Genomic DNA, 22,519 nt, shown 5'->3' with positions numbered 1-22,519 from the left:
AGTGTGAAGGTAATCAACGCCACTGAATTATACACTTAAAAATGGTTAAAATGGCATATTTTATGTTATATATGTTTTACCACAATTTTTAAAAGAAGATTTATTTGTCTTGCAACTAACCCTACGGAGGCGAGTGATCCAGAGCTGGAGGACAGCTCTGCCGTCCTCAGTATTATGGCTTCCAAGGTCATCATTGTCATCTTCAGTTCACAGCTAGCAAGACAAGCATCTTTAAGGAGATGACCCAGCAATTTCTCTCATCACCTCATTCACAGTCCATTGTCCCACTGTGTACCACGTCACCACAACTAGCTTTAAGGGCGGCAGGGAAAGGTAGTCAGGTGACCCTGTGTCCAGCAAAAACTCAGAGAATTCTCTTACTAAATAAAGAATGGGCCAATAGATATTGGGAGAAAATTGACAGTCAAGCGAGAAGGTCTAAGAAAACTGAACATGGTGAAAGAAAAATTCAAAACTAGTTAATTTTAGAACTTGGAGAATTATATCACGTATTTCTCCTATGCATGTTTCCACTCTAGTTTTAAAGTAATAATTATAGCAGATAATTATATAGTGTCACTCTTGTACTAGGCACTTTTCTATGTACTTCACATATTTTCTCATTTTAATCGTCGTTATACCCCTATGACTTAGCTATGTTTATTATCCACTTCTTGCAGATGAGAAAACTGAGGCACAGAAAGGTAAGAGACTTACCAAAGGTCAGACAGCTATTAAGTGGTGGAGCCAAATGTCTGACCTCAGTGTGTGATCTTCCTTAGAAACATGTCTATAAATAATTTGCTTACTTAATCATTGGGAGCAATTTTTCTTTGACCTCAACATTTAATCCACTTTCTCTAGGAGATGACTTTTCCTTTAACTGTTAAAAATTAAATAAAGCAACATCATTATTTATATTTTTAATACAAATAAAATACAAAAAAATGTTTGTAATAATTTGAAAAACAATCCCTGAAACATTTTTAAGTGTAGAGTTCTGTGGCATTAAATATATTCATATTGTTGTGCAACCATCACTACCATTCATCTCCAGACTTTTCCATCTTTCCCAACTGAAACTCTGTACCCGTTGAACACTAACTTCACATTCTCGGTCCCCCAGCCCCTGGTATCCACCGTTCTACTCTCTGTCTCTATGAATTTGACTACTCTAGGAACCTCATATAATATTTGTCCTTTTGTGACTAGGTTATTTCACTTAGCATAATGTCTTCAAGGTTTATGGTTGTTTTAGCATATGTCAAAATGTCTTTCCTTTTTAAGGCTGAATAATATTCCATTGTATGTGTATACCACATTTTCTTTATCCATTCATCCACGGATGGATATTGGGTTGCTTCTGCCACTTGGCTGTTATTCACATAATGCTGCAGTCAACACAGATGTACAAATATCTGTTTGAGTCCCTGCTTCCACTTCTTTGGGATATATACCCGCAAGTGGAATTGCTGGATCATATGGTAATTCTGTGTTTAATTTTTGAGAAATTGCAATGTCATTTTCAGCAGCAACTGCACCATTTTACATTCCCGTCAGCAACGCACAAAGGTTTCAAATTCTCTACATCTTGTCAACACATTATTTTCTGTTTTTTTGATAATAGCCATACTAATGGGTGTAAACATAAACCGGCAAATTTTGTGTTATGTATATGTTACCATAATAAAAAAAAAATTTTAGGTACCAATATTTGGTGCAGTCCTGTCAATGAGATTAAATGTGGAATCTCTATAGTCCTTAAGAATACGTTTCACTCTATGTTTAACAGTACCTAAAATTTCATTAGGACCTCAGAACGATCTCCTGAGGTTTAAAAAGTCAATTATTTCAGAAATATAATTGGATCATGAGTCAAGAAAAAGTCTGTAACACTGAATTGGAATAATTTAGTAGAAGGTAAGATGGTCTAAAAATATGTGACAGTTTCACCAACCTAAAAATACATGTAATTACTCTTCTTTTAAGTGCTTTGGACAAACTAATTATTGACCTTTGTTTTCGTTGATGTTTATTACTAGGAAAACACCATAATTCTGCAGCAGCTACTCCCCCTGCGGGCCAAAGTAGCCCAACTACTCGGCTATAGTACTCACGCTGACTTCGTCCTTGAAATGAACACTGCGAAGACCACAAGCCGTGTGACAGCCTTTCTGGGTGAGGTCTTCTTTTGTAATCACTTGTAGATTTCTGTTTCTTTCTTTCTATGACTGTTTTGCTGCATGATACAAACTTGACAGAGGGCCTCAGAACCTAATGTGCCTTTGAGGACATCCTGTTTTTCATTCATTCAAGAGAAATGTATTGATCACCTACTGTGTGTTAGATACTGTGCTTGATTCTAAGAGTTGCTGGTTGTTTATATTATTATTGTAGTCCTTGCTTCATTCTTCTTGTATCTTGACTAGGATTGTTATACTCCTTCCCAAAAAGACATCTAGGGTCTTACAGAGAGTATCAGCTTTGTTCACTGCTAAGAGTGTTTATGTGTGTATGAATCCATGTGAAATATGTTGACAATTGTGACATAAATGAAAAGAAAACATATATAAATAACAAAAAATTTTATCTTCCAGAAGCAAGTTATTATATACAAAAGTAATATAAAATAATATACATCAAAACTGTTATCTAGGGACCAGGTACAGCAGTTAAGTTCTCATGTTCCGCTTAGGCGGCCCAGGGTTTGCTGGTTCAGATCCCCGGTGTGGACCTGGCACCGCTTGGCAAGCCATGCTGTGGCAGGCATCCCGCATATAAAGTAGAGGAAGATGGGCACAGATGTTAGCTCAGGGCCAGTCTTGCTCAGCAAAAAGAGGAGGATTGGCAGCAGATGTTAGCTCAGGGCTAATCTTCCTCAAAACAAACAAACAAAAAAAACAAAAAGCTATTATCTAATAACTATAGTCACAGTAATTTAAAATCACTTTTTCATTGATCTTTTTAAAACCACGCTTCCTTTTATCCATGACATTCAGTCACTGGTACTCTGTCAGTCTTCTTCATCACCATCTAAATCTGGGTGTCACTATTCCCACGTCACTGTTTTTCTCTTTCATCTCAGTGAAAATGGTTGAATAACATAGCCATGATACTAATTTTTGTTGTAATCTTCTCTAATCAGAGTTTACCAAAGTATAATTTTTTTTAACTTTCTTCATTGACCCTTTCAGACTTTATTCACCTTTAACAAATAGTCACAGTATGTAGTCTATTACTTTGATATCCTTTTATTAGCTTAATTAAGTTGGAAATGATAATGATGTGTGAAAATCAGCCTTCAGCTCAAAATTTACTCCACTATGTCCTCACTGGCCGTACTTTGAATTATTAATCTATATGCTAGCATCAGATACAACATGTAGCAGGAGATCTGTAAATGGTAGCTATTCATTTTTATATAATTCATTTATCCGTTCACGTGACATTTATGAAATAACTCCTCTGTATTAGGCAGTATGCTAAATGGTAGGATCATAGAAAGGAATAAGACAAGGTCCTGTCCTCAGTGAATTTTCCACTGAGTGGAAACAACAGATTTGTGAACAGGTAATTGCCATATATTCTGATGCATGTTGTACGAGAGAATGGCTCCGGGAGTTAACAAGTTTAGTGAGAATGTTTCCTTTAGTGGTGATTGCATATACTGAAATTTTTCCTTAATAACTACCTGATTAATTTAATTCCTTTAAAGTAGTTTTCCCTCTAATTTAAAACTGGCATATTCCCATCTGAGTTATCCACTTGCTACTGTACTCACATAGTCTCTCACAGGCCGAATCAGAATTATATCTCTTTCTGTCTTCCATGAGTCCCCTCCGTTCTCTTCGCAGCACCCCTCAGGCTGTTGCCTTCACCTCACACCATGGGGTTGCTTCCCAAACAGCCATATACCTTACAGAGCCAAACATATGTTTATCTTACATATGTAACAAATTGTGAAGGATAAATACATAATAAGAACATAATCGTTTAGCCAAATACAGTGAAATAGTCAAAAATTGATGACAGCATATAAATGTGGTATCCATCTAAAAAGTGGAATTGCTGTGTCCAAGTAGACTTTCTTCATAGGAATGGAGAGGGATAAACTAAACCCATGGCCATCGAGGGTGTGGAGCAGATTTTAGTGATCCTCATCAAAGGTCACCTCTGATTTATTTTCCCTGGCTTTCTGAGGGGCCTAACCTCATTGAAGGGTAATCATAAGTCTGGTTTCAGTATTGCTTTGTTCCCTGAATTACAACATTCTTGAGGCAGAGTTCTCTGAGGTAAGCTTCAGCTTTGTTGATGCTGTGAGGAAGTCATGGCCTGGTTTGCGTGGTGCTAAAAGAAAAGGGGCAAGGAGCCATAAAATAAATTACCCTGAAGAGACCAGCAGTGTTGTCACAGTAGAGCCTGCTTTCCTTGCCTCCCCACTGACTTCCTGCCTGCCTGCCTTCTTTCTCCCACTTTATCTCTGTCAAGTACTACAAAGGAGGAAACGCCATGCTAAAATGCTGGTGGTGTGTATGAATGTGCTTGCTCCCAAGAGCAGTAGATCACTGACTTTTCCCACTTCCCTCACAGATGATTTAAGCCAGAAATTAAAACCCTTGGGGGAGGCAGAACGAGAGTTTATTTTGAATTTGAAGAAAAAGGAATGTGAAGAGAGAGGTTTTGAATACGATGGGAAAATCAATGCCTGGGATCTACATTACTACATGACTCAGACAGAAGAACTCAAGTACTCCATAGACCAAGAGATCCTGAAGGAATACTTCCCGATTGAAGTGGTCACTGAAGGCTTGCTGAACATCTACCAGGAGCTGTTGGGACTTTCGTTTGAGCAAGTGGCCGATGCTCACGTTTGGAATAAAAGCGTTACACTTTACACTGTGAAGGATAAAGCTACAGGAGAAGTTTTGGGCCAGTTCTACTTGGACCTTTATCCAAGGTACTGAGGATCACATTGTCGGAAGGGACCTTTGGGATTCAGTTTCTACCCAGATTAAGACTCTTGTCTTCTGTAGTTTTCACATGTGGTTCTTAGTAAAGGTATTAAAAATGTGGGCTCTGAAGCCATACTATCTGGCTCCATCACTTAGTAGGCAATTTACTTAATTGTTCTCTACCTCCATTTCCTTACCTATATTACAGGTCCTATAAAATGGGAATCCTAATCGTACCTGCTTTGTAGCACTGCTGTGAGGATTAAAATGGTCAATTACATGCAAAGCCTTTAGAAGACTACCCAACACATAGCAAGTGCTTTATACATGTTCGGTGCTGTCATCATCATCATCATCACGATCTAGTTTGCGTACTGTATTTACTTGCTTTAAAATTGACCCCCAAAATGTTTATTATTGAGGTAGTCTGTCTACCAATAATCTTATATCTTTGGCCACTCCCCTCAGTCTGGCTGAGAGGCAGCACAGAATAAAGGAATAGAAAAATCATTGCAGTCAGTCAAACTTGAATTGGAAGGCTTGAGTGACATAACCTCTTTTAGTCTGTTTCCTCCTCTGTAATATGGGACTGATGATCCCTTTACAGGATTGCTTTGTGCATTAGACAGTATATGCTGATCACCCAGCCAAGGCATTCAATCAGTGGTAAGAATTACCATTATTATCATTATTGTCTCTGTAGCTTGTGGTAACTGTGGACTCCATACTGTTTCATCAGTCATGAACGGATTTGGATCACTTTCTCTCTCGGCTGCTTTCTAAAACAAAGCCAGCCTGTTGCAATTACTAGTCCATTTTACTAAAGAGGCCGAAGGAAATTATAGTGTCCCCCTAGTTCAGTAGCACATACAAGTTTTTAATCCACTGACTTTGGGTGACTGCAGGTAGCTTCTGAGAAGGAGGGTGGATAACAGTGTCATTCAGGCTGTGGGCAGAGATGTCTCATCCCAACACTTTATGGACTCGCTTTCACTTCTGATATGACCTAAAAATAAAGCCATGTAAATGTGGATTGGTTTATTTTTAATTGAAAGTGTCAGGAAACAGTTTCAAGCCAAGAATTCTTTCAGGGGAAATCCTTCAACACTGGAGCCTCCTATAACTATCCCCAGATTCTCTTCCAGGGTCAAAGATAGCGGTTCTTGACGCCCTATCCTGCTGTCTCTCTGCCAAAATATAGCTGGTTTCTTTCACACTCAGAGATCTAGCCATTGCTGCCAGCACTCTGGTATGGGGACCAGAGGGTGACCTGTTGTGAGAGTAATGACCTAGTTAATGTTCACTTCCTGTCACCTTCACTTCATAAAGGTGAGATGGATTAGCTTGTTTTCTTTGTCTAATTGACTTAAAAATATCAAAAAAAAGATATTTGGAGTAGGTCTAGGAAAGACCAATTTCTTTTTTTTTTTTTCACTCACATTTCAGTTTTCATTCATTAAACACTGGGATTTTTAAAACAGAACCAAATCTCTGATGGTTTCAATATAAGCCTGGTAAGGACATTTTCTTTAAATCACCATAATTTTATAAACAAAATGTAAAAAGGCTTAATCTCAGAATAAGGAAACCTTTGAAATTAAATAAATTGTTTATTTTTTAGAAGGAAAGATAAAAACCCCTAAGTGTCACAGATTTTTAAATTGATAGAATGTCTTTCATTTTAAGCTATTCTTTGATTTTTAAAATTCCCCAAAGGTTTTTGGAGGAAAACTACTCAACTGTTGTCTCTCCAATGCAGTAGCACCCATATTACTCTCAAATAAAGAATACTTTTATGGCATTTTATAATATATCAAGAAGTATAAAATATAACAGGATAGATACTTCCCAGATTACTTGAGTTTTACCCTGTTAAAAATAAGATTCATAGACCTGTTTATCTTTTTACACATTTCCAGCTAATTACATGAAATCATTCCAGAAACACTGATGGGCCCAGTGAATACCCAGAGGCTGGGCTGGCTGAAATTTTTTAGTCAAATTTAATACGCACTTTCTGGTGTACATATCCACTGGTTCTTTCACCATCTCTCCCCTCCTCTGTCAGCCTTCCCTTCACATGTCACTGCTCACTCCTAGCTCAGCCTTGCACAGTCGCTTTGTTATTTACATTCATTCATTCATTCTAAGTAGACTTTATTTTTTAGAGCAGTTTTAGGTTCACAGCAAAATTGAGCATGAGGTACAGAGATTTCCCATATACCCCTTGCTCCCACACATGCATAGCTTGCCGTATTATCACCATCCCCCACCAGAGTGGTACATTTGTTACAGCTGATGAACCTACAAAGACACATCCTTATGATCCAAAGTCTGTAGTTTACGTTAGGGTTCCCTCTTGGTATTATACATTCTGTGCGTTTGGACTAATGAATAATGACATGTATCCATCTGACTGTGCATGGTGTCCACTTTTTCCTCCAGAACCTTTACGTTTAACAATTTTAGTTATTTTAAATACTTTCCCTGACAGCTCCAACATCTTTGTCGTATCTGAGTCTGTGTCTCTTGGTTTTTTTTGCCTCTTGACAGTGAGGTTTTTTTCCTTGCATCTTTGTATGCCTCACAACTTTTTTGAAAGCCAGACCTCTTATATAGGACAGTAAAGACTGATGTAAGTAGTTTTTGTACCTGGAAATGGACACATGTTTATTTCTGTTAGGCCTTGAAAGTGAGCGTTTCATTCAGTCCATTCAGTAGTTGAGCTGGGTCTTGGGTTTGTTGTTGCTATGGTCAACTTCAGCGAACCCAAAACTTCAGATTCCTGTGTCTTGTGTTTAGGATAGGAGCTAGTTGCCAGAGTTTACTTCAGAGGCTGTTCCACCCTTAATTTTAGATCTTCCCTTTGTGCTGTGCCTCAGAGGAGGTCACTCTTCATGCTCTTGCTCCTCTCCTAGCAGTAGACTGCTATTATTTGTTCCTGGGGGCTTATTAGCCGGTTTAGGGGAGGGAACTCTCTGTTGTTCTGATTAAGTGTCAGTTCTTAGGTAGGGCTGTGTCCCTGGGTCTTAGGAGTGGTGCCTATTCAGTGATCCTGTGCCACCCTTAGCTAGGGTCTGGGCTGTGGTTGTATTCCTGCCCTTCTTTCAGGCGTAGAGGGGCTTTTCTGTTCCCTTCCCCCAGTGGCAGTGGATTTCACCAGGGCTCTTAGGACAACAGGGTGTGTTGCCCTTCCCTCAGAAGTTTAAGGCTTTTGTTCTGTAGCAGAGAGGTAAAACGGACCTAGGCAATGCTTCACGCCTTTACCACAGCCGCTGCTGCCTTCCCCCAGGCCTGCAGTGGGCCTGATGCTTTCTCAGGGCTCTCACCCTGCCTGTCTGTTTGTGTGCACCCAGTAAGCTCCATGGAGAAGGCCCTGCAAATCGATGCAAAATTTCACTTATCTACAGCTCCTGGTGGCTCCCTATTTTTGCTGGTCTACTATCAGCCTTTAGCACTTGGTTAAAAATTTTCCTTACTGCAGCCGACATGGTGGCATAGTGGTTAAGTTGACCTGCTCTGTTTCGGCGGCCCAGGGTCCGCAGGTTTGGATCCCAGGCACAGACCGAGTGCCACTCGTCATGCCATGCTGTGGGAACATCCCACATAAAAAAATAGATGAGGATTGCACAGGTGTTAGCTCAGTGACAATCTTCCTCAAGCAAAAAGACAAAGAGGAAGATTGGCAACAGATTGGCTCAGGGCCTCTCTTCCTCACACACACAAAAATTTCTTACTGGTATCTTTAGTATCTGCTCCAGATTAAAAAGTGCTTGCTTCCTTCACTCCTCTCTCCCCCTGGAGGCACCTGTCTTAGATTGCAGGTTAGTTGGTTGCCCTACTACCTCCACTTTCTGATGGGTTCAAGAAAAGTTGTGATTTGCAGATTGTCCAACATGTTGTTGTCATAAGCAGTGACCTTTCCAGCTTTACGCATCATAATAGGAAGCTGAAAAAAGCCTATAGGAAGCTGGAAAAAGATGAGTTTGTTTGTTTTTAGCTTGAATAGCATCAGCAGGAAAAAAATCAGAGTGAAATACCAGTTACCAAGAAAAGATAATACAGAAAAAATGTACAAATCAAAACAAATTAAGCTAAAATGTCCGTCTGAGCCTGAGTGTGCTTTTAGTCTTCTGAGCAAAAAAAAGAAGGAAACCTACTCCTAAAAGAGAATCTAATGGCCCGTGGCTTTTGGAGAGAGCATCACTGATACCCATTGTCCAAGAAGAGACAACTTTATAGTATAATTTATGCTTTTTCCCAGGCTAACTAAAAGGGTTCTGTTTCAGAAAGGCCTGTCTAGTTTATAAAAGGAACTCATGTAATTGTGAGTACTGATTCTTCCCTTCTTGAATAAAAGGAACAAACTTATTGTCTGTTACTGGGTTTTTATCAATTCTAATTTTAAGGAAAAACTACCTGGTGAATCAAACTGTGTCTCTTTTTTTGAGGTATTATTGACATACAACATTATGTTAGTTTCAGGTGTGCAACATAGTGATTCAATATTTATACACATTACAAAATGACCACGGTACGTCTAGTTACCATCTGTCCCTCTACAAAGCTGTACCATATTATTGACTACATTCCCTATGTTGTATATTATAGTCCCATGCCTTATTAATTTTATAACTGGAAGTTTGTACCTCTTAATCCCTTTCACCTATTTCACCATAGCCCCACCCCCCACCCCTCTGGCAACCACCAGTTTGTTCTCTGTATATATGAGTCTGTGAAACTGAATCTTTTATGTCGAATTTGCTTCAACTCTCTTTAGTGTTTAGTGACTCCATCTTTGAAGAAGAAAAAGCAGGAGTTCATTAAAATAAATTGGACATTGAGCTGTACACTATCTATCGTGTATATTCTTAATTCTTACGTTAAGATTTTTCCACAAAAGAAACCGTGTAGATATAACTCATGTGAAGTGATAGTGGGTTTTTTTTTTTTGTTTAGTTTTAGTTTTTCCATTTTAACAAAATGTTGACCTACTTCAGGGTGCATTAAATGTTTCAAAGCATTTTCTGGTATCAAATATGACTTAATGACTGAGAGAGGCCACGCCCATGTTTTTGCTAGAGAAGAGTGTTCATATCTCACCGACTTGCTTCTGGTTCCCAGGGAAGGAAAATACAACCACGCGGCCTGTTTTGGTCTCCAGCCTGGCTGCCTTCTCCCTGATGGGAGCCGCATGATGTCTGTGGCTGCCCTTGTGGTGAACTTTTCACAGCCAGTAGCAGGTCGTCCCTCTCTCCTGAGGCACGATGAGGTGAGGACTTACTTCCATGAATTTGGTCATGTCATGCATCAGATCTGTGCACAGGTGAGTGATTTTTGATGGTAAACCTACCAATTGCTTTTCCAGATTTTTTTTTCTACTGTTGTCAGGTTTCTCCCTTTAACATGTTTTTTCAGAAGCTGAACACATTCGAGAATTTCAGGGGCTGGCCGGGTGGCGCAGTGGTTAAGTTCGCACGTTCTGCTTCTCGCTGGCCCTGGGTTCGCCGGTTCGGATCCTGGGTGTGGACATGGCACCGCTTGGCAAAATCCATGCTGTGGTAGGCATCCCACGTATGAAATAGGGGAAGATGGGCATGGATGTTAGCTCAGAGCCAGTCTTCCTCAGCAAAAAGAGGAGGATTGGCAGTAGTTAGCTCAGGGCTAATCTTCCTTAAAAAAAAAAAATTTCATAGGCCTTCTGCAAAAACACAACATATTTACATCAGGTTAATCCACTGATGAATGAGCTTCATTGAATACCAGCCTATGGGCAAAGAAAGAAGACTGTTATTCAGGAAGGGTTATGAAAACTCTACCTTTTCCTTTTTTTTATTTGTTTCTTTTTATGAGGAAGATTGGCCCTGAGCTAACATCTGTGGAAATTTTCCTCTATTTTATGTGGGATGCAACCACAGCATGGCCTGACGAGCGGTGTATAGGTCCGTGCCCAGGATCCAAACCTGCGAACCCTGGGCCTCCAAAGTGGAACACAAGAACTTAACCACTACACCGCCAAGCCGGCCCTCTGTCTTTTCCTTTTAATTCTTTTCCTTTCTATAGAAATTTGATGTAAGCTTCACAGATAAACGGTGCTGTAATCTATCTCTTCTGCTTCTTAATGCTTTATTTAGTTTGGTGGTTTTCAACTGTCTCAGATTCTTTACTCCTTTTTTAAGAATAAATATTTGTGACACCTTCCTTTATTAACCTCAGATTAAAACCACAGATTAATGTAATATAACCTTGGGGAGAGTCTGCTAGGGCGGGGATGTGTGTGTGCAATGGATTGCAACTGATTTCTCTTTATTTCTGAAAATGAAAAGTACATTTGTTCTTGACTTTGTAACACAGTTCGGTAAACTAAGCCCAGACTATTCTAAGGTAAAGTATATGAATGTGCTCATATTTGACCACTGTTGACATATGAAAGCAACTATGAAGCAGTAGTTCAACAGAACAGTTTAAAAAACTGCTATTAACAGAAACAGAGGGACTATTTTCCAAATTTGAAAACTCTATGCATCTCTAAAGGTAAACTTTTTTAAAAATAATCTTTTTATAAGAATAGTTTTAGATTTACAGAAAAGTTGCAAAGATAGTACAAAAATTTCCCATGGACCCCTCAGCCTGTTGCCCCGCTGTTAATATCTTACATTTCTAGAGTACCTTTGTTGCAGTCAAGAACCAACACAGATACGGTGCTCCTAAACTCCACAATTTATATGGATTTTACTAGTTTTTCCCTCACAGCCTTTCTGCATACAGAGAATTTTTTTAAATTGATGTAATGCCCCCTTTGAGCATAAAAGAAATTTTTTTCATTTCTTGAATGATAGTCCCTGGGCATGGCTGTGCAGTAGGACATAATGAAGTATTCAGGGACTTGCACTATATGCGAATTACCCTGAATCCAGCAGCAAAAACTGCAGACACTTACAAGTGGTTTGTGTTGTGGACTCAAGTCCAAGAATGATATTCCCAGTTGTCTTAGTTCAGTTGCTATAACAGAAAACCAAAGATTGAGTGGCTTATAAACAACAGAAATTTATTTCTCAGAGTTCTGGAGGTTGAAACTCCAAGATCAAAGTGCTGGCAGATTTGGTGTCTGGTAAAGACCTGCTTTCTGGTTCAGAAACGGTGCCTTCTCACTGTGTCCTTACGTGGTGGAAAGGGTAAGGGAGCTCTCTGCGATCTCTTGTATAAGGGCACCAGTCCCATTCATGACGGCTCCACCTTCATGACCTAATCGCCTCCCAAACGCCCCACCTCCTACCATCACACTGGGAGTGAGCTTTCAACATATGAATTTGGGGGGAGGCAAACATTCAGTCCATCACACCAGTGGCAACATGATTTTCCAAAATGTTGAACACCTCTTGGGAAACTTCCACATAAAAAAGTAATGTTACTTTGATTTACACAGTTCATCCCAGTAGAGTATTGGAAATTAAAAGTTTATAAAAAATGCTCTGCAAAAATACACACAATGGAGTTAGTTTCTAGGCTCACTTAATTATAGATTTTTTTTTCATTTATATGAATATCCAGCAGGACATAAGAATGACGTACAGAATATGGGACGATTTTTTGTTGTCCCGACATGTGCGGGTCAGTCCTGGACATTTAGCCTCCCAGGCCTCCAGAGTAGCCCCTAATCATTGTAATAAGCAAAAATCTGCCCATTCGTTTCCAGAATACTGCCATCACCTTTGTTAAAAACTGTTTAGTTCCTTCAACATTTTTTCGTTACATCCCGGTGCTTCCATGTTTTATTTAAAAAAAACAGAGGGGAATGGGATATGAATCTGTTCCGATAAATAAGTTCTGATATACTAATATAGCCATTTCTACCCTCTGTTTAATCCAAAGAGAAGAAATCTTTCAGAATAACCTAAATTTTCTTTCTTAGATAATTTTAAAGTCTATTTTCACAGCAATAGGGTTCCTGGAATATTTATTTTCCATCAGTGTCCATTCTATAGCTGACATTTCCTTTAATGATGTCTTGTTTCCACTTTTCTAAAATATTTTAATGAATAATTTAGAAAAGTCAAATACTTTTCTTAATTTTAGGCTTATGGGATATTAGATTATCCAAGATCTAGTTATGTATTTATACATAGAAAAACAATGGCCTGCTTTTAGAACAGGAGATCTTAAATTTTTTGGATCTGAGGACCTATGAAAATCTGAATTAAGCCATGGATACCACTTCCAGAAAAATACACATACACTCACATACTCGGATTTTTACATGGGCTTCCAAAGGGCTCACAGACCCCTTGAAACCCAGACCATAATGAATTCCAAGTTAATAACTCCTGGATTATAGCAGTTTCCTCCTTATTTGGATGTTCATTATCAGCTAATGATTTTGTTAGGAAGTAATTTGGTATCTTAATCACATTTATTAAAATAATAGTGATCCTCAGATAGGGTTTTCAATGCTCTTGATGCTTGTTCTTGTTTTCAGACACAGTTCCCCTTATAACCTTAATATCACATGTTTACCATGTCTTCGTAGGGCAGTGCTCCACAACTTTGTGTTATTCTCATTATTTCTTACATTATTTTTGATTGTTTGAGATAGCCACTTGGTACTGGAAAATATTTTCATAATACTGTGTCATTTTAGGGCTATTTGACTCGTGGCTGAAATAAATAAATATATATAAATATATGTATTCCATTCATCAGTTTGGTGTCTTTCTCTTGAAACAGTGGACGACTTTCAAGTCTCAGAGTTTGCCTGACCTCATTCGTGAAAACAAAATGTGTCATACAGATGAGTAGTGTGTTAGTACAATCCCTTGCTTGATCGTCTCTTTATGAGATTATCTTTGAAAAATCTCTTATTTGTCTATTAGTCCTTTCAAATGTCCTGTAACATTTTAAGAACTTTTAAGGTCAAACTGTATTTGGAACCAGTGATTGCTACTTTTTTCTTAAAAGTAATAGGCACAGATCCATATATTTGCTGCTTTATAATAATTTCAAAACTACTTGTACTGAACTAAACTGGATGTAGTGAATAAGGAGTTTCATAGCTTCTATGTTCAATAGACTTCTGAATTATCTGAGATATATAGAGTGAAATTAAAAATTGGCCGTACATATTCAATAGATTGGTTTTAAGATATGGCAGCTCAGTGTTTGAGTTCACTGTGGCAGTTTGCAAGTTTGGTGACCAGAAGAGCTCTTTAGAGCATGTCATAGTAATATGTAAATGTATTGGCAGGAACATCCGGTTTTCAAACATGTAGATGCACTAGTTCGTTATGTCTATCTCATCATTTCAGGAGCTGAGTTTCACTCATAGTTTCCCACGTTTACGCTACAGGGTAGGTAATTTTGAAGACGGCAATCAAGAGGTGGTGTCTCTAGTATCTATTCCTGTTTCATGGCTTTATTGTGGTTTGGGCTGTCAGTAATCACTGGCCTTTTGAACTTATGTAGAAAAGAAGAGTAATGTCTTTTAACAGTCTCCATTGTGATGTCTGTGTTGGTTCCGGCATCAAGAGCAGTAATGAGTTTTGGACTCTTCGATATAACTTTTTGAAAGCAATACATCAGAACCACGATAAAGCCTTATTAATTAAAAGTGAAAGGGATGGAAGGGCAGGAAAACTTCAAATTACGTGATTTCAAACAATCTGTTAATTTGATCAGACTAATAGAGCATCTTGTCTGCTTTAAAGATTTTGAATTAGGTACTGTTGTAAATAAATGTCCCCTTTATCAGTCAGGAAGGCACCGTAGTGTTAGGACAAGAACACTGAATTAAAAATCATCTGTGTATTTGTAACTTTTGGCAAGTTATTCGGCCTCCTTGAGCCATCTCATTTTTCCTGTTCATAAAATAGGGACAACAACAATTCTCATGCCTACCTCCCGGGGTGCTGGTGAGATTACATAAGGTGTGAAAAGCTACTTGGGAAGGCATGTAAAGTGCTGTGCATACCCGAGGTATTCTTTTAACTGTGCTTATATATATTCCAACCCTTTGGGATGAATAAGTAGCACACAAGTCATAATTTAAGAGGAGAAAAAAAGCCGCCATGAGGTAAAGTAGTATCGCTTCAGATTTAAGAGAATTCACAAATGCTTACCCTCAATGGATTTGGGGTGAAGACCTGTGGATGGTGATGGGAAAGCATCAGGTTTTTGTTTATTTTGTTTTATTTTAACGATTACTGCCTATTTAGAAGTCGATTCCTGAAGCTGGAGCAGAATGAGCAGCTTAGAGTATTGGGAGTGGTGGGAAATTAGTTGGAGAGAAATGTGGGTATGTTGATCTTCAGCATTAACACGAAGGAACAGATACCTGGAGGAAGCAGAGACAAGCTTGGTCAGACCAGCCCAGACCACACCTGGTTAGGCAAACTGGGCACGCTAAGGAGATGAATGGCAGCTAAGGTTTATTGAGCACTTACCATTGTGCCAGGCACTATACTCAGTGCCTTACACTCATGCATTAATTTTATCCTTATAAGCATTCTCTGAAGTAGATTTACCAATCTACTTCTATCATTATACTGTTATACTATTATTTCCCCCATTTGCAAGTGGGAAAAACTGAGACTTAGAAAGATTAAATGATTCGCCCAAGGATCTGACCGTCATGCTCTTCACCACTCTTCTTGATTGCATATAACCATTCTTTGCTATCTCAAGCCATGCACTGGAGACAGCAGTATGTCATCTGGTCTGAATTTTGTCTCTCAAGTATGTATGCTTTTTTTTTTAATTGAGGTCACATTGATTTATAACATTATATAAACTTCAGGTGTACATCAATTTATTTCGACTTCCGTGTAGACTAGTTTCCATCTGTCACCATACACATGTGCCCTCTTTTGCCCTCCCCCTACCAAGTATGTATTCTTGTTGGACAGACTTATTTCTCCTAAGTTTCTTGAATGGCATTCCCTCTAAATCAATCTCATGTAAGCTGTATGGAATGAATGAGTTTATCTAGTTCCATATTTCCCTCTGTGTAAGTTGGCCTTCTAGATTTCAGTCCTGAAGAACAGTGAACATCTATCAACAACCTTGTAGCCGGTGCTCCCTACCCCCAACCCTGCACCCTGTTATAGTTTCCAACACCAGTGTTAGAGGTGATTTCTTTCAGGATCTCATTTTTGTTATTTTATTTATTTGTTATACATACACCCTTGTACATAAAATAAATACTAAAGTCATAAACCAAACGTGGTAATCTACACATTGTTTATTTCTGTTTGGGGATGCACTTATTTCTTTCATTTGCTTACTGGATTTTCTACATATGTTTTTTAAAAATTATTAGAAAAATATTTTTAAAAGAGAAAAAATTTTCAGTTGACTCCTTAAAAGCAGAGTTACTGATTATCGTGTGACGTATTATACTAGATATGGTAGGGTGGGGTTCAAAAGAAAAAGAAGATTGTATCTTGAATATTAGAGTTTAGTTTGAGGACATGAAATGCAAAATTTTTAAAATTTAAAACAGAATATTATTAAGAAAAAGGATACAAATTAAATACTTATTGAGGGGCTGGCCTGGTGTTGCAGGGGTTAAGTACACACGTTCTGTTTCTCGGAGGCCCGGGTTTCGCCGGTTCGGATCCGAGGTGTGGACATGGCACTGCTTGGCAAAAGCCATGCTGTGGTAGGCGTCCCACGTATAAAGTAGAGGAAGATGGGCGTGGATGTTAGCTCAGGGCCAGTCTTCCTCAGCAAAAAGAGGAGGATTGGCAGTAGTTAGCTCAGGGCTAATCTTCGTCAAAAAAAAAAAAAATATATATATATATATATATTTATTGAGTATTGAAAGAAAGAGGTGATGTTAGATTGGAGGCTACAAGGTCAGGTCAAGTATGATAAGAGAAAATCTCTTAGAGTCGTTTATGGTTGGATCTTCATACAGAAACATTCTCCTTACAGCTTCATTTATTTCACGTTTATTTATCGACCATCTGCAACTTTCTGGGCATGTGCTGGATTTTGGAAATACACTGGTGAATAAGGCATACATACTTGCTAACCTTCTTAGCATTTGAGTTTGAATGAGTACTTTTATTTGTTTTCATGTAAAAAGAAGCAATTTATATATAAGAAGTAATAATCAGGAAGTTATAGTCAGTTTGGAGGTAAGCCTGTGAATTTAAGTTGCAGTATTCAGGAATTCTGCAGATTATGTGAAGTAGCACATGTCTTTTAAATGGAGGTGGTGATCCTGACCTGTTGAACTATAGGGCTGTTGTGAAGATTAATAGGAAAACTAAAAAAGTGTTATTCAGGTTCTCTTTATTACTGTTTTGTTTTGTTTTTGAGGAAGATTAGCCCTGAGCTAACTACTGCCAGTCCTCCTCTTTTTTTTGCTCAAGAAGCCTGGCCCTGAGCTAACATCCGTGCCCATCTTCCTCTACTTTATATGTGGGACGCCTACCACAGCATGGCGTGCCAAGCAGTGCCATGTCCGCACCCGGGATCCGAACCGGCAAACCCCGGGCTGCCGAGAAGCAGAACGTACGTGCACAACCGCTGCACCACCGGGCCAGCCCCTATTACTGTTATTACTTCCAGTGTTGTCTAGGTATATGTAAAATTAAAAGTATGACGTTCAATGCTCTAATTATGGCAAGGTCTAGGAGGCAGTGATACTTTTCTTTTGTTAATGCCTTATTGTGTAAACTTCTCCACCATCCCTGGATTTGGGGGTAGATCACACAGGTCAGGATGTGGAATGACTGCTAAGAAATCAATAGGTGATCACCCCAGACAGCCGAGGGCGGTTCTCCTGAAGCCTGTTCTTTGCCCTAAATACAATACACTTATTGATCTCAGCAACTTCCGTTTTTTTGAGTTGGGTGTTGCTGTCATGAAAATAACACTTTAGTTGTAACCACTAAAAGCAACCAGTCTGTGAATTAGAACAATAACCCATAGGACTTTAGTCTTTAAATACAACAAAAGCTCACGCAACTTTTTGAGCTTCAGTTCCTATAATTTTGCTCCAACTCTCCCTGTATTGTATGAGTTGAGAAGTTAATCTCTATAGCATCAAATCATCTGTTGCAAAAATCCATACTGGAGTATATGTTAGGCATCCTGTTGTCTGTTTAAAAAGATAATAAAGAAAAATCTCATCGTTGGACAACTTTCTTTCTCTCAAGAACTTGTAACTAAACAAGAATCTAAGTATACATTGTTTTCTAGGCTTTTATTGTCAAAATATTTCCTGCAGCAATAATATGCTAATGGTTTTCAAAGTGTCACCTGCAAAATGATTTGTTAATTGGATAATTTTGTGTTTATTTTACAGTATTCTGCTTTATCTGGGAAGTATATTAGCATCAAGAGTTACTATGGCGCATAAGCTAGGATATTCGACACCTTCAAATTGTTTATATTGAAAACTATATAAAGTACTAATTAGGGTTCTTTGGAACCCACAGTTTAAAACTGGGGAGTAGTATTTGCTGGCTGATCAACAGTGAGTAATAATTCAACAGCCATGCTGTTTTGTGTGTCAGGCTTCCATCAGGCTGCAGGATCCTGAGTCCTGCCTGTGGTTTCTGTGTGGACATGCACACTGGCTGACTGGATTCCTTTCTCTTTAGAATTTAGTTGTTTGCTGGAAGTTGAGCTTTTGAATTTTGTAAGTTCTTTGTCCTCCTCATTTGAAAAATATTTAAATGATATTGCCCAAAGGCACACAGAGAAACAGCGTGACTGACTTTCGGGAAATTAGTAAGCAGTAGAGTTATTTTTAGCCTTTACTCCTTGCAAACATTTCCTTTTGCTCTTTAGAAGATGTTGTTGATCTGTTCATTCATTTATGTGCTCTCTCCGCTCTACAGGACAGCTTTGGATAGAATAAGCCCTCTCTTCTCTACTCTTCGTGATGTAACTGTGTTAATTCTTATCTAATTCAGTTTAACTCAGTTACTCATTTGTTCGTGTTTTTCTAGATTCTGAAACACTGCCGCCACCACCAAACAGACACATACTTTTCATTTTTGTTTGGGGTTGATTTTCCCCCTCATCTGCAAATACCAATTAAAAAATGTTCACACAAGCACAATATATAAAATTTATATTTTTGTCAAAATACTGTATACTGGTAGATGAGGATGTGATTTTTGCCTTTGTTTGCTCTGTTAGTACTTATTTAAAAACAATAATCTTTAGAAAATTATGCAGTTAGTATTACAGAATCCCAAGTCCAGGATAGGTGGTTACAAAGACTGGCCTTCACACCTCAGCCTCATATTTGATTTTTGAAAAATACTCCAGTGTTTAGAGGCAGTCAGATTTCTAAGGAAGCACACTGAGACCTCCCTTTTACTCTACACATAAAGGGGAGTTTAATATAAGGCTTTTCTACTTTAGATCCCTTCCAAGAGGATTTTGTCACTTTGTAACATTGTAATTTAGCCTTTTTTTTTTTTTTTAATTTTTTCTGTGAGAGAGAGAGTCATTATAGCATTTATGGTTAAAATTATGGGTTCTGGAGTCAGACCACTTAGTTTCAAATCTTAAGTCTACCATTAATCTTGATATACCTCAATTTCCTTTTCAAAAATGGAGATTACAGTGCTTCACACAATTGTTTTGGAATTTAAATCAGATAATCCAGGGGGCTGGCCCAGTGGCACAGTGGTTAAGTTTGCACGTTCCGCTTTTCAGCAGCCCCGGGTTCGCTGATTCAGATCCCGGGTGCGGACGTGGCACCGCATGGCAAAAGCCATGCTGTGGTAGGCGTCCCACGTATAAAATAGAGGAAGATGGGCACGGATGTTAGCTCAGGGCCAGTCTTCCTCAGCAAAAAGAGGAGGATTGGCAGTAGTTAGCTCTGGGCTAATCTTCCTCAATAAATAAAAAATAAATCAGATAATCCGTGTAAAGAGTCCAGCAGAATGCCTGACATAGTAAAGTCTTAATAGATGTTGGCTATTATAATTATCGTGTAAGATTTTTTTATCTATAATGTAGGATGTAGTTATTTTAGAAGATTATATACCAGAAGAAAGCAAAATATCCAGGTTGTTGGGACCCTCGTCTCTTTCCCTGTAGGAATTTTGTATTGGGATGTCCTCAAACAGAGGAGGCTGATTCCAGTGCCCAGTGAGTTTAGTTTCCCTTAGTTGGCCCTTCAGTATTTGCAGCTCTTCCTATCTAGAATCAGTGCAATTATAACGGGAAGTCAAGCAAAGCATTTTTTTTGCATCGAGAGGAAGGCAGACTGTGAGGTGGCACTGACATCTGTGCCTCTGCCCTGGGCCAAAAGCAGAATGGTTCCGTGCTGCCGACTCAGCGTCCCGTCTGCTGCCGTCTCGGTGGTTAAGTCCGTCTTCCTCCCTACCCTTTAGAGCCCCAGGGATGATGAAGTCAGGGAGAGAAGACTAGGATGCAAAGCATCTGAACAGGGAAACAGGACAGAGGTTCGAGGAAAGCCTACAGATCGATAACCCCCATTCTGCAGACGGCCCAGTTGGGTGAATGCTACATCTCCCCTGCCAGAGACGGTTGTACATGCGTTCTGTGCACGGTGTGAGGGTGAAACACCAGCCTGTTCTAGTGAATTCCCACCTTTCTGCTCAAGAGCGTTTCTGACATCTGGCTCAACAATTTACTAAACTTTCCCTTTTAAAGAAAAAAACTCTTTTTTTTTAACTCTTAACCGAGACCATCAGAATAAGTCCTTTATTTTTATGAGAGGCGCTTTAACTTCTGAGTAAATCTTTGTTTTTCTTTTCCTATGGCTGCATTTAACTCATTCCACTTGCCAACTAATACACAGCCCTAACTTCCACTAACGTGGCTTCTTGTTTTCAGGTAGCATCTTCTACCCAGTCTGAGAGGCGCAACTCAGGCTTTCTACAACCTGGTTATCTCAGAACCACTTATTTAAAGTTTAGAACACAAAACACACACCCACAGGACATCTGTCTGTAATGTTGTAATTTAACTTTCATTGATTTTGGCTAAAACTTCGATAGTTAAGTAATAGGGTGATGAGTGCCCCAGAAAGGCTTGTATTGAGTAAACAAAAATACGCAAACGGAAAGGGGAGCTAGGGAGAAATTGTCTTAGATCATGGATCTTTTAATGGAACACTCTTTTGAAATATTTTTACTTTCAAATCTTAAGCCTTGTTTTAGCTTAAACTGATTTTTTCACACTTATGAATTCCTGATGATTGTTCCAAGTTTGTTTATAATTCAAAAGAAGAAAATAGTACTTTAATATAGAGTATTTGGGGGTTGTTTTTCATGCTGTATTTTATTTTCATTTAAATTTGAGGTTATCCTAACCTTTCATTCAAAGGGGCAGATGAGGGGCCAGCCCGGTGGCGCAGCAGTTAAGTGCGCACATTCTGCTTCTCGGCAGCCTGAGGTTCGCTGGTTCAGATCCCGGGTGCGGACATAGCACCGCTTGGCACGCCATGCTGTGGTAGGCTTCCCACATATAAAAAAAAGTAGAGGAAGATGGGCACGGATATTAGCTCAGGGCTAATCTTCCTCAAAAACAAACAAACAAAAAAAAACCAAAGGGCAGATGACTCTGATTCTGACTTTAAGTTTTGAAGAGTCTTAATTTTAATTCATCACATATCTAGTTTTCAGTGTTTTTTAAAAAAAAGACCTCTCTGTTTACTTTCTAGACGGATTTTGCACGATTTAGTGGAACAAATGTGGAAACTGACTTTGTAGAGGTGCCTTCACAAATGCTTGAAAACTGGGTGTGGGACGTTGAGTCCCTCCGGAGACTGTCAAAACATTACAAAGATGGAAGCCCTATTATGGATGATCTGCTTGAGAAACTTGTTGCTTCTAGACTGGTCAACACAGGTATGACTTGTAGTTTTAGAAAAGGAAAATACGTTAGAATTGCTTAACGGAGAATTGCTGCCGTCTTCTTCTCGAGTATTTATTTCCCCATTAATAATGATAGTGCCCCATAGAATGCTAATATGGGGAGGGAAGACCACTAAATGTACTGGTATCCTGAATCCTGAAATTGTGTCCAAGGGAAAAAGAAAGTCTCCTTTTAAATCTTAAATAGAATGAAATGTCTTGCTCCCATTTTGTAATCAGTACTACAGGAATAAGTTTTGAAATGTATGAACTTGTGACATTAGAACACATAGTTTTCTCTTCTCCAAAACATGCCCAAACATTCTTATGTTCTTAGGTCTTCTTACCTTACGCCAGATTGTTTTGAGCAAAGTGGATCAGTCTCTCCATACCAACACATCGCTGGATGCTGCAAGTGAATATGCCAAATATTGCGCAGAAATTTTAGGTGTTGCAGCTACTCCAGGTATGTAAATACTGTGACTTGAGTTCATTTCTCCTGTGAAGCACAGAGTGTACTCCTAAGACTGCCAGTGAAGGTAGAGTTGGTCAGGCCGACTACCTAATTTAATTTGTTTCTGATTTTTTTTCAGTCAGGCCATGACTTTCAGATAAGCATACTTTGTCCTTATGCGTTATCCTGTCCAAATGTGCTTGAAGGAAAGGTGGCTCAAGCTTTGCAGCATTTTAGTGTAATCAGGCGTGAGCAATTGGCCTCCA

The 22,519-nt window shown here is 38.9% G+C and overlaps 1 protein-coding gene across 3 annotated transcripts in view; it reads left to right on the top strand.

Moving 5' to 3' along the window:
* The window catches only part of NLN (neurolysin), an 89,385-nt gene that overhangs the window by 55,773 nt on the left and 11,093 nt on the right, over positions 1–22,519 (top strand). For 2 of the 3 annotated variants that reach the window (XM_044772406.2, XM_014856356.3), the window contains exons 7-11: positions 2,043–2,178; positions 4,591–4,957; positions 10,077–10,278; positions 21,607–21,793; positions 22,137–22,265. In XM_044772406.2, coding sequence (XP_044628341.1) covers positions 2,043–2,178; positions 4,591–4,957; positions 10,077–10,278; positions 21,607–21,793; positions 22,137–22,265 — 1,021 coding nt within the window. The remainder of the gene's footprint in view (positions 1–2,042; positions 2,179–4,590; positions 4,958–10,076; positions 10,279–21,606; positions 21,794–22,136; positions 22,266–22,519) is intronic. The other variant, XM_044772414.2, reaches the window with a different exon arrangement.

Source organism: Equus asinus, chromosome 10, assembly GCF_041296235.1.
Source record: "Equus asinus isolate D_3611 breed Donkey chromosome 10, EquAss-T2T_v2, whole genome shotgun sequence".
In the NCBI taxonomy this organism is placed as follows: Eukaryota; Metazoa; Chordata; class Mammalia; order Perissodactyla; family Equidae; genus Equus; species Equus asinus.
The sequence above is the reverse complement of the archived record's forward strand: the minus strand, read 5'-3'. Positions and strand labels throughout refer to the sequence as shown.